The sequence below is a fragment of the Mastomys coucha genome, unplaced genomic scaffold (assembly GCF_008632895.1).
Source record: "Mastomys coucha isolate ucsf_1 unplaced genomic scaffold, UCSF_Mcou_1 pScaffold12, whole genome shotgun sequence".
Lineage (NCBI taxonomy): Eukaryota > Metazoa > Chordata > Mammalia > Rodentia > Muridae > Mastomys > Mastomys coucha.
The window spans coordinates 29,552,947-29,566,357 of NW_022196894.1; the positions used below are offsets into that span (position 1 = coordinate 29,552,947).

At 44.0% G+C, this 13,411-nt stretch overlaps 2 protein-coding genes across 6 annotated transcripts in view; one reads left to right on the forward strand and one right to left on the reverse strand.

Moving 5' to 3' along the window:
• Positions 1-10,427, forward strand: part of Ncbp2 (nuclear cap binding protein subunit 2) — a 22,748-nt gene extending 12,321 nt beyond the window's left edge. For 4 of the 5 annotated variants that reach the window (XM_031363627.1, XM_031363626.1, XM_031363629.1 and 1 more), the window contains exons 4-6: positions 7,216-7,397; positions 9,554-9,692; positions 10,205-10,427. In XM_031363627.1, coding sequence (XP_031219487.1) covers positions 7,216-7,397; positions 9,554-9,692; positions 10,205-10,276 — 393 coding nt within the window. In that variant the 3' untranslated portion in view covers positions 10,277-10,427. Of the gene's footprint in view, positions 1-2,639; positions 2,873-7,215; positions 7,398-9,553; positions 9,693-10,204 lie in introns of those variants that run through there. The other variant, XM_031363631.1, reaches the window with a different exon arrangement.
• Ncbp2as2 (NCBP2 antisense 2 (head to head)) lies at positions 1,898-2,618 on the reverse strand. Its single transcript, XM_031363632.1, has one exon. The coding sequence runs from the start codon at positions 2,582-2,584 to the stop codon at positions 2,297-2,299; it is 288 nt and encodes a 95-aa protein (XP_031219492.1). The 5' UTR covers positions 2,585-2,618; the 3' UTR covers positions 1,898-2,296.
• Positions 10,428-13,411: the final 2,984 nt, after the last annotated feature.

A 13,411-nucleotide genomic window follows, 5' to 3' on the forward strand; every position in this document is an offset into this window, starting at 1 on the left:
CTTCCCCTTAGATAACCAAAGATCTGACCAGTCATGGTCCCAATGCCAAGGTCCCCAAAGTGACCTAGCAGAGCCACTGGCACCTGTCTGTCTCTATGCCGTCATTTCCAAATCACTGTACTGTTTAAAATATATAGTAGCACCTGGTTACGAAAGACAGTCAGACCGCTGATGATATTCCTGAGTGGCCTCCTCCAAATTTCCCACAATGCCTGACTTCTTGCTACCATGACGATCGTTTGATCTGGCTTTCTAGACAAAGACAGCGTGGCGAAGTAGACATCGGGGTGGCTCACATTCAGTTCTAGCCAGTCTTCGACTCACATATGGAAGCTGCTTCCACTCAGGCAGCCTACCACCCAATCTCACAACAGATCAGTGGGTCCAAAGACCAGTGCCATTTCTGGGGCCCACAGCACACGTCCCCTAGTCTGATGAACATGTCTCTATAAGGCTCTTTAACCAGGAAGCAGTAGTTGTTTGTTTCTTGGCACTTTGGTGCCTGTGGACTCAGTATTTGGCGGTTACCAAAACAAGCCACTCTAGCAAATGCCTTTCCATCTTCTTCTACTCCTGTCTTTTTTTTTTTTTAAGATTTATTTATTTATTATATGTAAGTACACTGTAGCTATCTTCAGATATCCCAGAAGAGGGCATCAGATCTCATTACGGATGGCTGTGAGGCACCGCGTGGTTGCTGGGATTTGAACTCACGACCTTCAGTAGAGCAGTCGGCGCTCTTAACCATTGAGCCATCTCTCTAGCCTCCCCCACTCCTGTCTTGAATGGTGGTAGGATCCTCCAGCCATCCTCTCAAAGACTGGGGAATGTAGCTCAGTGGTAGACTGCCTGTTTAGCATGCTCAAGGCTGTAGGCATAATCCCCAGCAACAAGAAAAAAATAATCATTCTCCCAGAATAAGGAGCCGCCTTCTCAGCACTGCTGGAAGTCCCTCTTAGCCTGCCCCAGTGGAACACTGACTGCTCAGAATCTGGAACCCCGGGCTAAAACCTTTCCAGTAGCTTCAAGTCTTTTAGATACTAAGATTAACTGAGTAGCCTAAATACAAAGGTCCAGAAATTGGGCTAGCAGTCTCAAAATGACAAGGCAGGATACATCCATGGATTATTGTCTTAGTTAGGGTTTCTATTCCTGCACAAACATCACAACCAAGCTGCAAGTGGGGGGGAGGAAAGGGTTTATTCAGCTTACACTTCCACATTGCTGTTCATCACTAAAGGAAGTCAGGACTGGAACTAAGCAGGTCAGGAAGCAGGAGCTGATGCTGACTTGCTTCCCCTAGCTTGCTCAGCCTGCTCTCTTATAGAGCCCAAGACTTCCAGCCCAGGGATGGTACCACCCACAAGGGGCCCTACCCTCCTTGATCACTAATTGAGAAAATGCCTTACAGCTGGATCTTATGGAGGCATTTCCTCCACTGAAGCTCCTTTCTCTGTGATAACTCCAGCCTGTGTTAAGTTGACACACAAAACCAGCCAGTACAGCTACCAATCACAGTTCAGTTAACTGACCATACTGAGTATCCCAAACCAACCTTCAAAATGGGGAAGAAGAAAAAAAGAAACACCATGTGCTATGGGATCAGCAGCCTTAATGCTTAGTGGCGAGAGAAAAAGCAGTTCCTGAGCAGGATAAAAGCTGCAAAGTGTAGGGAGTGATCAATAACAGTCCCTGGGTGCTCACCACACTCTGCAAGACTCTAGGCTACTTGGAAAGTGGCCTCCATTTCTTCACAGAATGAGATTCTAAGTCACAAGCCACACAATCGCGAATGCAAATATCAACACAGACGCTTAACGTGTTAACCATCATTAGCGAGAGCCTACAGTCTCCCGAATTCCACCTTGTCTGAGAAATACCACATTCAGATTATTAATCCGCTTACACATTTAATGAAAGGCTTTAGCAACCTCGGGGTTGTCATTCCATTTACAAGTTTCCCTGGTATTCTCCTGCACCAGTGCAGACGCAGCAGCATTTACTCAGCTTCAGACCTGCTTGCAGAAGGCAGGCTTGCTTTCTGGTTGGTTGCCCATGGCTCTCAGTCGTTCGTGCTATCTTATGGCCTAGACTCTTTTATCACTAGTGGGCTCCGAGGTCTTCACGTCTGTAGGACTACCGGGCACATGTCCATTTGACTTTATCGGTAGGACAATCCGAGTTAGGATTCCAAGCAGCGTAGCGTCCTGGAGATGACTCGCGAATGCTGAGGTCGGTGTAGATCACTGGAGGGAGGAGGGTTCGTGACCTCGGCCCGTGGGAGTCCAGTCCGTGCTTACGCTTTGGCGCCCGGACCCTTCTGCTGCCCTGGACGGTCCTGGACGCCGCGGCGGAATTCCTCGGTGAAAGTGTCCTTGAACCTCGCGGCGCGGCGACCCAGGGAACCCGGGGGCTGATCCGCGAGGGCGCGCAGACGGCGGGCTGCATCGCGGCCGCGCAGTTGCAGCTGTAGCAGCGCGAAGGCTGTGAGTTGCGCCGCCCGCCGGATGGGCCGCGACTCGGACAGCCGCTCCACCAGCTGCGGGTTGTGCAGCAAGGCCGCCAGCAGTCGCCGGAAAACCATCGTTCTCCGAGCGGCCCGGAACCCGAGGCACGCTGTACTCGCCTTTTGGCCGGCCACGCCCCACGACGGACTAGCCGGCGCCGTATGATGACGACACAGCCGTACCAGGTTCTGTAGCACGCCGCCCGCATTTCCGTTTCCGCCGCCGCCGCCGCCGCCGCCGCCTAGTTCTCCCGGCCGTAGCTGCGTCGTGTTTAGTGTTTCTGCATCATGTCGGGTGGCTTACTGAAGGCGCTGCGCAGCGACTCCTACGTGGAACTCAGCGAGTACCGGGACCAGCACTTCCGGGTGAGGCGGGCCGGGCCAAGAGAGGGGCAGCCCTTGGCTGGAATGCTGAGAAACGGTTTACACTTGTCTTACTGCGTCTTCCGTCCTGATCTGCTGGGGCCTAAAATGCGAATGGTGTTTGGATATCACTGAAGCCACTTTATCTCCCAGGGTATCTGAGACTTACTTTCACAGTTCCTTGCTGCCGCTGCGAGTACCAGCACCCAGGGAGGTGTGGCGGCGCCCCCTGTTTGATGGGCTTGTCTTGCTTGGGAAAAGGACTGTAATGAGGAGGTATCCCTGTGGCGGCTGACCACACACTAGAGCGGATTTTGTTTTTAGTCAGCTAAATACTGCCCTTTGGTACTTCGGTCCTTTATTCTGTAAGGCAGTCCTACAAAAAATTTGGCAGTAAGTGGGAGACTTAGAGTTGAGTCCTTTTTTGTGGCTGTCTGACTGGCATCGGGACAAGCCACAGGAGTCGCATTAAGGTTGTCGGGATGGCATAATCCAGTACAGCCAGTGACTAAAGAGAAGCCCTGTCTCGAAAAACAAACAAATAAACAAAACAAAACAATTCAGTCACCCTAATTTTAAAATGTTTGCTGTGTGTCTGTTATTAGTTTTACTTCTATCACTTTCTACAGTTCTCATTAAACAGTTCCACATCAATAACTAACCAGTTTGAATTTAAAGTACACTGTAAGATTAAAACCAGGGGAGTAGTCATTCATTTGCTGTCAAAAGCCTGTAACTCGGAGCTGGAGAGATGGCTCAGCAGTTAGGAGCACTGACTGCTTTTCTAGAGGTCCTGAGTTCAATTCCCAGCGACCACATGGTGGCTCACAACCATTTGTAATGGGACCTGATGCCCTCTTCTGGTGTTTCTGAAGACAGCTATAGTGTACTCATATACATAAAAAGCCTGTAACTCTCTTCAGATAGTAATAGTTCTGTCATGTGTATTTTCTAGTGTATTCTAAATGCAATGTGTCAGTGCTGTGTTAAGTGTGAAATTAAGTTACAGTGAAGTTATAGACTTTGTATTTTACTCGTATATGAGGAAAGAGCAGAAAAGAGCAGCAGTACAAAGTGCATCCGATAGCCAGGTGTGGTGCTGGACATCTGTATCCCAGCAGGAAGATCACAAGTTTGAGATCAGCCTGACGATGAAAAACAAACGTTTCCTCTAAAGCCTTGTTTTTACCACAGTGTCTATTGGTCGATAGACTTCACCTGTTCAGTCCTTAGCAGTCTTAAGACAGTGTGGCAGTGAGAATAAGACCAGAGTTTTGTTTTATTTTATTTATTTATTATTATTTTTTTAACTTTTTTTTTTTTTTTTTTTTTTTTTTTTTTTTTTTTGAGACAGGGTTTCTCTGTATGGCCCTGGCTGTCCTGAAACTCACTCTGTAGACTGGGCTGGACTCAAACTCAGAAATCCTCCTGTCTCTGCCTCCCAAGTGCTGGGATTAAAGGCGTGTATTATTATTATTATTATTATTATTATTATTATTATTATTATTATTATTTTGTTGTTGTTTGAAATAAGGTCTTACTATATTGCCTTGGCTGACATGGAACTCACCACATAAAACAGGCTGGCTTTGAACTTAACAGAGGTCCACCTGCTTCTGCCTCCCAAGTGTTGGGATTAAAGGAGTGCACCACCATGTTTAGTCCAAGAGTGAATTTGAATTCTGACTGAAGCCACTATATAGTGTTTCCCCCTAGGTGACTCAACTGTTTTTTCTCATGTGTAAAATGGGAATAATACATCAGAACCTACCTCATATAGTTCTTAGGATGAAATAAAACTCTCAAGACCTGCAGTCCTTTGAGCTTCTCCAGGGGCAGACAGAATTACTATTTTCTTGTGTATAGCTGCATGTGTGTCCCAGCACCCGAATGATGTCTTGCAACATCTGTAACTCCAGTTCCAGGGGATTGGATACCCTATTCTGGTCTCTGAAAGCACTAGGGTTGTACATGGTGCACAGACATGCAGGGTGCAGGCAAAACACCTATACACATAAAATAATATGTTCAAACCAAAAAACTGTAACTTGGGAGATGGGTGTGATGGCCCATGCCTGTTTTCACAGGGAGATGGTAGGAAGACTGTCAGAAATTTGAAAGCACCATGGACTTTGTGATCCTATCTCAAAAACAAACAAACAGAACAGAACAGTTGGGCTGAGTAGACATAGCTCAATGGGTAGAATGCTTGCCAAGCCTGTGTGAAACCCTCAGGTGATTCTTGAGCTGTATATAAACCCAGAGTGGTGGAGAACGCCTGTAATCCCAATACTTGGAAAGTAGAGGTAGGAGGATCAGAAGGTCAATGTCATCCTTGGCTACATTAGCAGGTTTAGTGCAACTGAAACTACATGAAACCCTGTCTCAAAGACGAGGCTGGAGAGATAGCTCAAGTGCTACTTTACCAGAGGACCCCTCACCCCTGGTCCAGTTCCTAGCACATCAGGTATCTCACAATCAGTTTCAGGGACACTGATGTCTCTGGGCTTACTATATTCAGGTGTGAACTCCCTCCCTTCCCCCCACCCCCGCTCCCCACAGACAAATGAACTAACTTAAAAAATAAAACTACAGAGCTAGAGAGATGACTCAGTGGTTAAGAGTATGTACTATTCTTGAAAGGACCCAGTTTGGTTCCCAGTATTCACACCTCGTGCCTTAGAACTGCTTCTAACTCCAGCGCCAGGAGAGGCAACACCCTGTTGTAGTCTCTGAAGGAACCTGGATTCACATGTACAACATACCTACACACAAACATAAAGACATAATGCATTTAATCTGACCCTACATACTCTTTGTTTCTTGCTCCTTTCACTTTGCACTCCATCTTGGAATGGCTCAGAGGTTAAGAGCATTTAAGAGGTTAAATGCTTTTGCAGAGGACTAATGACCAAGGTTTGGTTTTTCAGCACCCACCTGGTAGCTCACAACCATCTATAACTCCAGTTCCAACTCCCTCTTACATGTACATACATATAGGCAAAACACATTAAATAAGATCTTAAAAAAGAACTCTAGTTCCAGAATAACGTGGGATAAGTTTCTAAACCTGGAAGACTGAGCCTCCAACTGGGACAAGCTGTGGCAAAATATGCCAAGCTCTTAATTTCCCTTCAGTGTTTCCATGTTTTTCTAATCTACTTCTAAATGCACTCACATAAAGCGTGTTGTCCTGAGTTGTGCTACAGAGCATTCAGAGATGATCAGTGCATTCATATTCTCAGGATCAGCATTACCTAGGAGTACAAAATGAAAACGAGATTGAATGAATGCCCTGAACAGGAGTCCTCTCAGCTGCTCTTTAGGCTGGATTCCATCAGCTGGTTAATATCTGTGCCCTCACACTAGGGTAAAAATGTAGGATCAGTTGGCAGGTCTGTTTAATCACATCTGTACATCTATGCTCTTTCTGGTAGAAATACTAAAAGCCACCAAGATACCATGCTAAGTGGTGGTTCATGTGTGTAATTATAGCGTCAGGAGGCCGAAGCAGGATGCTCAAAGATCAAGACTACAATCTAAGGCCCTAAAGAAAAAAGAGGGCATGTTATTTGGCACGTTATCTTGAGTTTGTTCCTCATCACCACAATCAGATACCATGTCTAGGCCACAATGAACCATCTTATCTCTGAGGATTGTCAAGTGTTGGTCGTGGTCGAAGCCCACTCAGACTCTCATCTCCAGCTCTTTGGCTTCATCCTGTCTTTTAAAGAAAGTGACTCTTCCTGGACTTGGTGGGCACACCTCTAATTCCAGCACTCATAACCCTTGAGGCAGACGAGTCTCTGAGTTTTAGACCAGCCAAAGCTACATAGTCCTCTTAGTAATCCTCTCTCTTACACGGAACATAGACATAAGTTTGCAAATCACTTAGCAGTGTGTGCTGTGAATAGGCTGTGGGGTTACAGGGTTACTCTGCATTATATAGGCTACGGGGCCTTTCTAATATGTTCTGTCAAAGGTGTGGAATTTAACCTTGGGCCATTAGAGAAGGGTCCGATGCTGAGGGCTTGGACTGCAAGAAAAGAGTATACCAGTTCTTTCTTTTAACCCGAGGATTTTACTCATGCTTCTGCTCTGCACTGTGTACTCTGGGCTAGGCTGGCACTCAGCCTTCCAGGAGATTCTGTCTCTCCATCCCTAGGAGCACTAGGGTTATGGGTGTACGCCATCATGCCCAGCTTCTCGTGATTCCAGGGATCAAACTTGAGTTGACAGGCTTGCACAGCCAGAGCCTTTAGTGGCTGAGCATCCTCTGTCCTTAGCCCTAAGCAAATCTGTTCTTAGGCTGCAGTGTTTAACTTCATCTCTATTTGAATTTCCAGGGCGACAATGAAGAACAAGAAAAGCTACTGAAGAAAAGCTGTACATTGTATGTTGGAAATCTTTCCTTTTATACAACTGAAGAACAGATTTATGAACTCTTCAGCAAAAGTGGTGATATCAAGAAGATCATCATGGGTCTGGATAAAATGAAGAAAACAGCATGTGGATTCTGTTTTGTGGAGTATCCTTCTTGGGTGTCTAATCTAATGTAGCTGTTGAGCCAGGACAGAACTGAAGGGCTCGAGTACCTGCCTTTTTGTTTTGAGACAGGGTCTCACTGCATGGCCTTGGCTAGCCAGAACTCCAGCCATCTACCTGTCCCTGCCTCTGGTGTTAGGACTGAAGGTGTGAAGTGTGTGCCACTGCACCCCCACTTGTTAAGATATTAACTTGTTACAATCTCTGTACTTTTACTCCTTCCTCTGAGTCCTGTGCACATACCTTTAATCCCTTAATCCTAGCACTCAGTGGGCAGGCAGATCTCTGTGGGTTTGAACTCAGCCTGATCTACACAGTAAGATTCAGAATAGCCAGAGCTACATAGTGAGAATACTACCTGAGTAAGTAGGGAGCACAGCTTCTAAGACCATGAATTGTTGAGACATCTGGCTGCCCTGGACAGTCCCCAATATTCTCTAAAACATTGGAGCATCATCTTCAGCCTTCTGGTCTATAATATCTGATAGGCCTTATATGAATTGGGAATTATGAAGGAGGGACTCTGTCTCTCAAAAAAAAAAAAAAGATGGACTCTCATGTTGCTCAGACTAGGTCTAAACTCCTGGGCTCAGCCCTCTAAATAGCTGAGGATAAAGACCCATGCCACACAATTTTGGTGTCTGGAGTCAAAAACACTTCCTCCATTCCTTCCTAGACATAAAAGACCAACCAGATTTCCAGAGTTTTGAATCCTAGGAGCAGTAGCCTGAGAGCTCATAGGGGACACCGGGAGAACAATAAAAAGCCCTACAAGAACCAGAGTTTCTCTTTGTCTTGATAAGTACACAAAAGTAGGCCTACTATTGCTCATTGATTTTGCTTTGTTAAGCATTCATACAGTAGAAAGTCATCAAGTGCCTACTACTTACTAGGTAGGCATTGTCGATGTGTTGGATCTGTAATTTCACCAAATGTTTCCCTATCTAAAGACAAAGAAGAATCTAGACCAGCAAGTTCAGCTGCTAATTATAATTGCTTAAGTCAGTAATTGAGATTATTTTATTTATATATGTATAAACATATCTATGTTTATGCATGTATGTGGGTAAGGTTTTCCTTTTCTTTTTTATTATGTTTTTGTGTGAGTGCTTTGCTTGCAGGTATGTCTGTGTACCTTGTGAATACCACTAGCTGTGGACTACCACATAGGTTCTGGGAACCCAGCCTAGGTCTTCTGAAAAGCAGGTGCTCTTAACCACTGAGCCATCTCTCCAGCTCTTTTTGGGCTTGCTTTTGTTTTGTTTTGTACTTTTTGTTTTGAAACAAAATACAGAATCTTGGTATATAGTCCAGTCTGGCTTCAAACTCACAGCAATCCTCCTGCTTCCAGCCTTCTGAGTGCTAGGATTATAGACATGAACCACCATGCTCAATTTTATCATTGTTCTTGTGTAAGAAGTTTGTGGTCGGGCTGGTGAGATGGCTCAGCGGGGAAGAGCACCTACTGCTCTTCAGAAGGTCGTGAGTTCAATTCCCAGCAACCACATGGTGGCTCACAACCACCTGCAATGAGATCTGATGCCCTCTTCTGGTGCGTCTGAAGACAGCAAAAGTGTACCTACATATAATAAATAAATAAATCTTTAAAAAAAAAAAAAAAGAAGTTTGTGGTCTTATGTTAGTTTCTATTTGCAAAAATCAAAACGTGGGCCAAATCATTATTAGCAGATGTATCTAAGAAATCATGGCTGACTTGGGCCTGAAAAAATGTTATTTACCTGTCCTTTACTACCCATAGGTATTGTTGGACCAACTTTGAACTGGCTTCTACAAAATGAATTTCTATGTAAATAATCTGATGTAAATAATAGATTTACTTTTTTCTTTTTTTTCTTTCTTTTTTTTTTTTTTTTTTTTTTTTTTTTTTTTGGTTTTTCAAGACAGGGTTTCTCTGTGTAGCCCTGGCTGTCCTAGAACTCACTCTGTAGACCAGGCTGGCCTTGAACTCAGAAATCCGCCTGTCTCTGCCTCCCAAGTGCTGGGATTAAAGGTGTGTACCACCACCACCCGGCTAGGTTAGATTTTCTACTTTTTATATTTTTATTCATGCATCGTGTAGATGTGTTGCTTCCTGTCTCCAAAATGTTTGTTAGTGTTCCTTAATACTTACACTCTAAGATATTATTCAAGAGCAGATGCAGAGAATGCAATGCGGTACATAAATGGAACTCGTCTGGATGACCGGATCATACGAACAGACTGGGACGCAGGCTTTAAGGAGGGCAGGCAGTATGGACGTGGACGGTCTGGGGGTCAGGTATGCTACAAGGGAACCTGAGCCGAATCTCTGCCTGGGATTCCAGTTACAGTCCAGGCTTTTCATCAGTTTGGGGTTACCCTTCTGTAAGGAGCTTGTGCTTGTTAGTTTTGATAAGGTTTGGGTGGAGGGGTGGGACGCCTCCTGAAACAAGATCTTGCCATGTAGCCAAACTGGCACTAAACTTGAGATCGGATCCTCTTGCCTGTGCCTCCTAAATATTGAAATTACAGATGGGTGCACACCAGGCTAGTGATAAGGAAATCTGAGAGTTTGAAATATCCCATACATTTTGTTAAGTAGTTGTTAGTAAACTCATGCTAGGGGCCTTCCCCCTACAACAATGCCTACAACAAAAGCAAAATGCATTCAAATGAATTGTTCTCTAATTTTTATGCCCTAATGGTTTGTGGACACATGAAATGGTTTAGCTGTGTCTGGCATGATTGCAGAGGCAGGTCTGTTGCATCAACATCCCACAGTGCTGTTTCTTTGTTTTGTTTTGAATTAAGGTTCGGGATGAGTATCGGGAGGACTACGATGCTGGAAGAGGTGGCTATGGAAAACTGGTACAAAAACAGTGAGTGGGATGAGCCCCAAGTACACAGCTCACAGTACATCAACACAGTTGATGATGTTGGAGAACATTACTCAAGGTCTCTCATCAGTGTTTCTGTTGTGCTAGAAGCCACTTCTGGTTTTCCTCTGAAATATTAAAAGACAGAATCCAAAGAATGCCTTTAATTCTAGTCTTATTAGGATGATTTTCTGTTATTAGGTCAAAAAACTATACCTGGGCAACAGACACAATCTGTGCTGATTAAACTGTCAGCTGGATACCACACTTTTAGGGAGACTAGACTAAATGTCAGAATTAACGTTACAAGTAGGTTGGTGACCTTCATTGGGACCGAGATGATTTTCATGTTTATCAGTGAGGTTTTGCTGTAGTCTCTGTAGCTTTGCTCTAAATTAGGAACAGGTGTTGTCAACTGGATTTGCTTTTTTATATTTCAGTATAGTTGGCACCAAAGCCATCTTTTAATAATCCTGGGGATGCCACCTGCGTCTATGCTTTAGGCATCAGGATATTCTCAGGACTTGAGGAGTGTTCAATAAACCCATTTCTCAAAAGATGCAAATGTTTCACTGAAACTTTAAAACAAAACAAAAAACAAGGACGTAGGTTATCAGAGGCTCTCTGTATGGGAGGACATTGTCAGTAGGGACTGTGATGAAAACTCAAACATTGCCTTGATATGGAAGCTGAGATTGGAACCATTAAATTATTTCTTCCCATTTTCAAAAGGACCTTAGAATAGAGTGGGCTTTAGAAAAGGGCTTCACCCAGGCCTGTAATTCCAGCTACTTGGGAGGCTGAGGCAAGAGGATCAAAAGTTGAAGACCAGCCTGGGGAGCTTGTGAGTCTACCTCAAAATAGAAACATAAAGGGTCTAGGGAAGGTACTGGGCACAGCAGTTAAGAACTTACTGTGTGCAGCCGGGCGGTGGTGGCACATGCCTTTAAGCCCAGCACTTGGGAGGCAGAGGCAGGATTTCTGAGTTCGAGGCTAGCCTGGTCTACAGAATAAGTTCCAGGACAGCCAGGGCTACACAGAGAAACCCTGTCTCGAAAAACCAAAAAAAAAAAAAAAAAAAAAAAAAAAAAAAAAAAAAAAAAAAAAAAAGAAAAGAAAAAAAGAAAAAGAAAAAAAAGAACTTACTGTGTGAATGTTCCTGCCTTTAATCCTTGGGATTAAACAATAATAGTAAGATCGAGGCCAGTGTCTACAGAAATCTAGAGATTTTTTTCATTTTCTTTGTATTATTTATGTGAGTAACTTTTTTGATAGGAGAGAAGTAAATCTTTTCATGTTACTTTGTTACTAAAGCCTCTTATAATTCTCACTGGGTTTTTAGGGTTGGGGCAGAACATCTTTGATGCTGTATTAAGTGTGGTTTTCTTGGAGCTATAACAACTGTAATGCTTAGAAAGCCCATTTATTTGCAAACACTCAATGAGGAGACATTTAAGTTTTAAAATAAAGCTTTTTATACTGTAGCTTGAACTCTTTATTATATATTCTTTTGTAGTAAAATATAAGTCAGATTTCAATAATCTATGACTCAGAACAGTGGGAATTTTATCTTCTGTAACAAGTTTCAATAAAGGTAGACCAAGTGGGACATGTTTTGGTGTCCCTTTACCCTGGGAGAGGAAGTGTGGGTGCCCTTGTGAAAACAAGACACACCCAGCAAACACTGAACGAGTAGGGCAGTTTTCCATAAGACATACATGGTAGAGGATGTTTCTTGGGCTTGAGGATACTAATTTTGACAGCCTTTTTTTGATTAGACCCCCTTTCCTATGTCAGAGAGAGTATCTGAACTATATCTCACTTTAATCAAAGAAAGTGAGATCTCAGAAATACATGCCAAGTTGAGTGTGATAACACTTGCTGGTAATCCTAACGCTTGAGAAGCCGAGGGGGAAAGATGGTAGGTTGCCAAGGTTACACAGCAAGAACCTATCTCAAAAGGTACAACCCATTTCTATTCTAAAGAATAGCAAAACTGCAAAGAAACAAGAGCCAACAGAGACATGTAAGCTAAACTGTGTGAATGCTGGCATCTCTAAGGTTAATGGCCTCCTATATATTCTAAGATCAAGAATAAATTTTGAGACTTGGTTTAGAGCTCTGCCAACCAATATTGTGGCCAGACACCACAAATGGCTGTCTCTTAGAGGACCTGGGTTCACTTCCCAGCACTCACGTGGTAGCTCACAACTACCTGTAACTCTAGTTCCATGGGTTCCAATGCCCTCTATGAGTACTGCATGCACCATGGTACACTTATATGCAGAGCACTAATAAGTAAACAGTATCAGATGAGTGTTAGCTGGACATTGGTGGTGCACACTTTTGGTCCCACTAGAGATCAATGGGAGGCAGAGGCGGGAGGATCTAGAGAACAAGTTCCAAGTCAGCCAGAACTACACAAAGAAACCTTGTTATGGGGGCTGGTGAGATGGCTCAGTGGGTAAGAGCACTAACTGCTCTTCCTCAGGTCCTGAGTTAAAATCCCATCAACCACATGGTGGGTCACAACCACCCAAAATGATATCTGGTGCCCTCTTCTGGTGTATCTGAGGTCAGCTACAGTGTACTTATATATAATAATAAATATATCCTTGGGCCAGAGCGAGCAGGGACTAAGTGAGCAGAGCGAGTGGGGCTGGCCGGAGGGAGCAGAGGTCCTAAAAAAAATTCAATCCCCAACAACACATGAAGGCTCACAACCATCTACAGTGTACTCACATCAGTCAATCTTTGGAGGAAAAAAAAGAGGAAACCTTGTCTTGAAAAAGACTAAATAAATAAATGAAGGATTAAAGGTGTGTGTTACCATACATGGCAATAAAAAGAAAATTGAAGCCCTTGAGTTTTTAGTCGCACCAAGCATGTTTTCCATCCTCAGTAGCTGTGGTAGTGGGTAAAGTGGAGCAGGCCCAAGAAGGGAGCTCCTGCTGCAGTCAGTTCTATGGGTAGAGCTAGGTAGGGCTCACAATGGTCACTGGTCTTCAGTGAGCCTTGTCACCACTGGAATGACGCTCTCCACCACACAATACACGTCATACAACACATGTTTATAAAGGCATTTAGTTTATTTTTCAAAAAAATATTTTGCTAGAAGGGTTGAGTACTGACTGTAATTTTA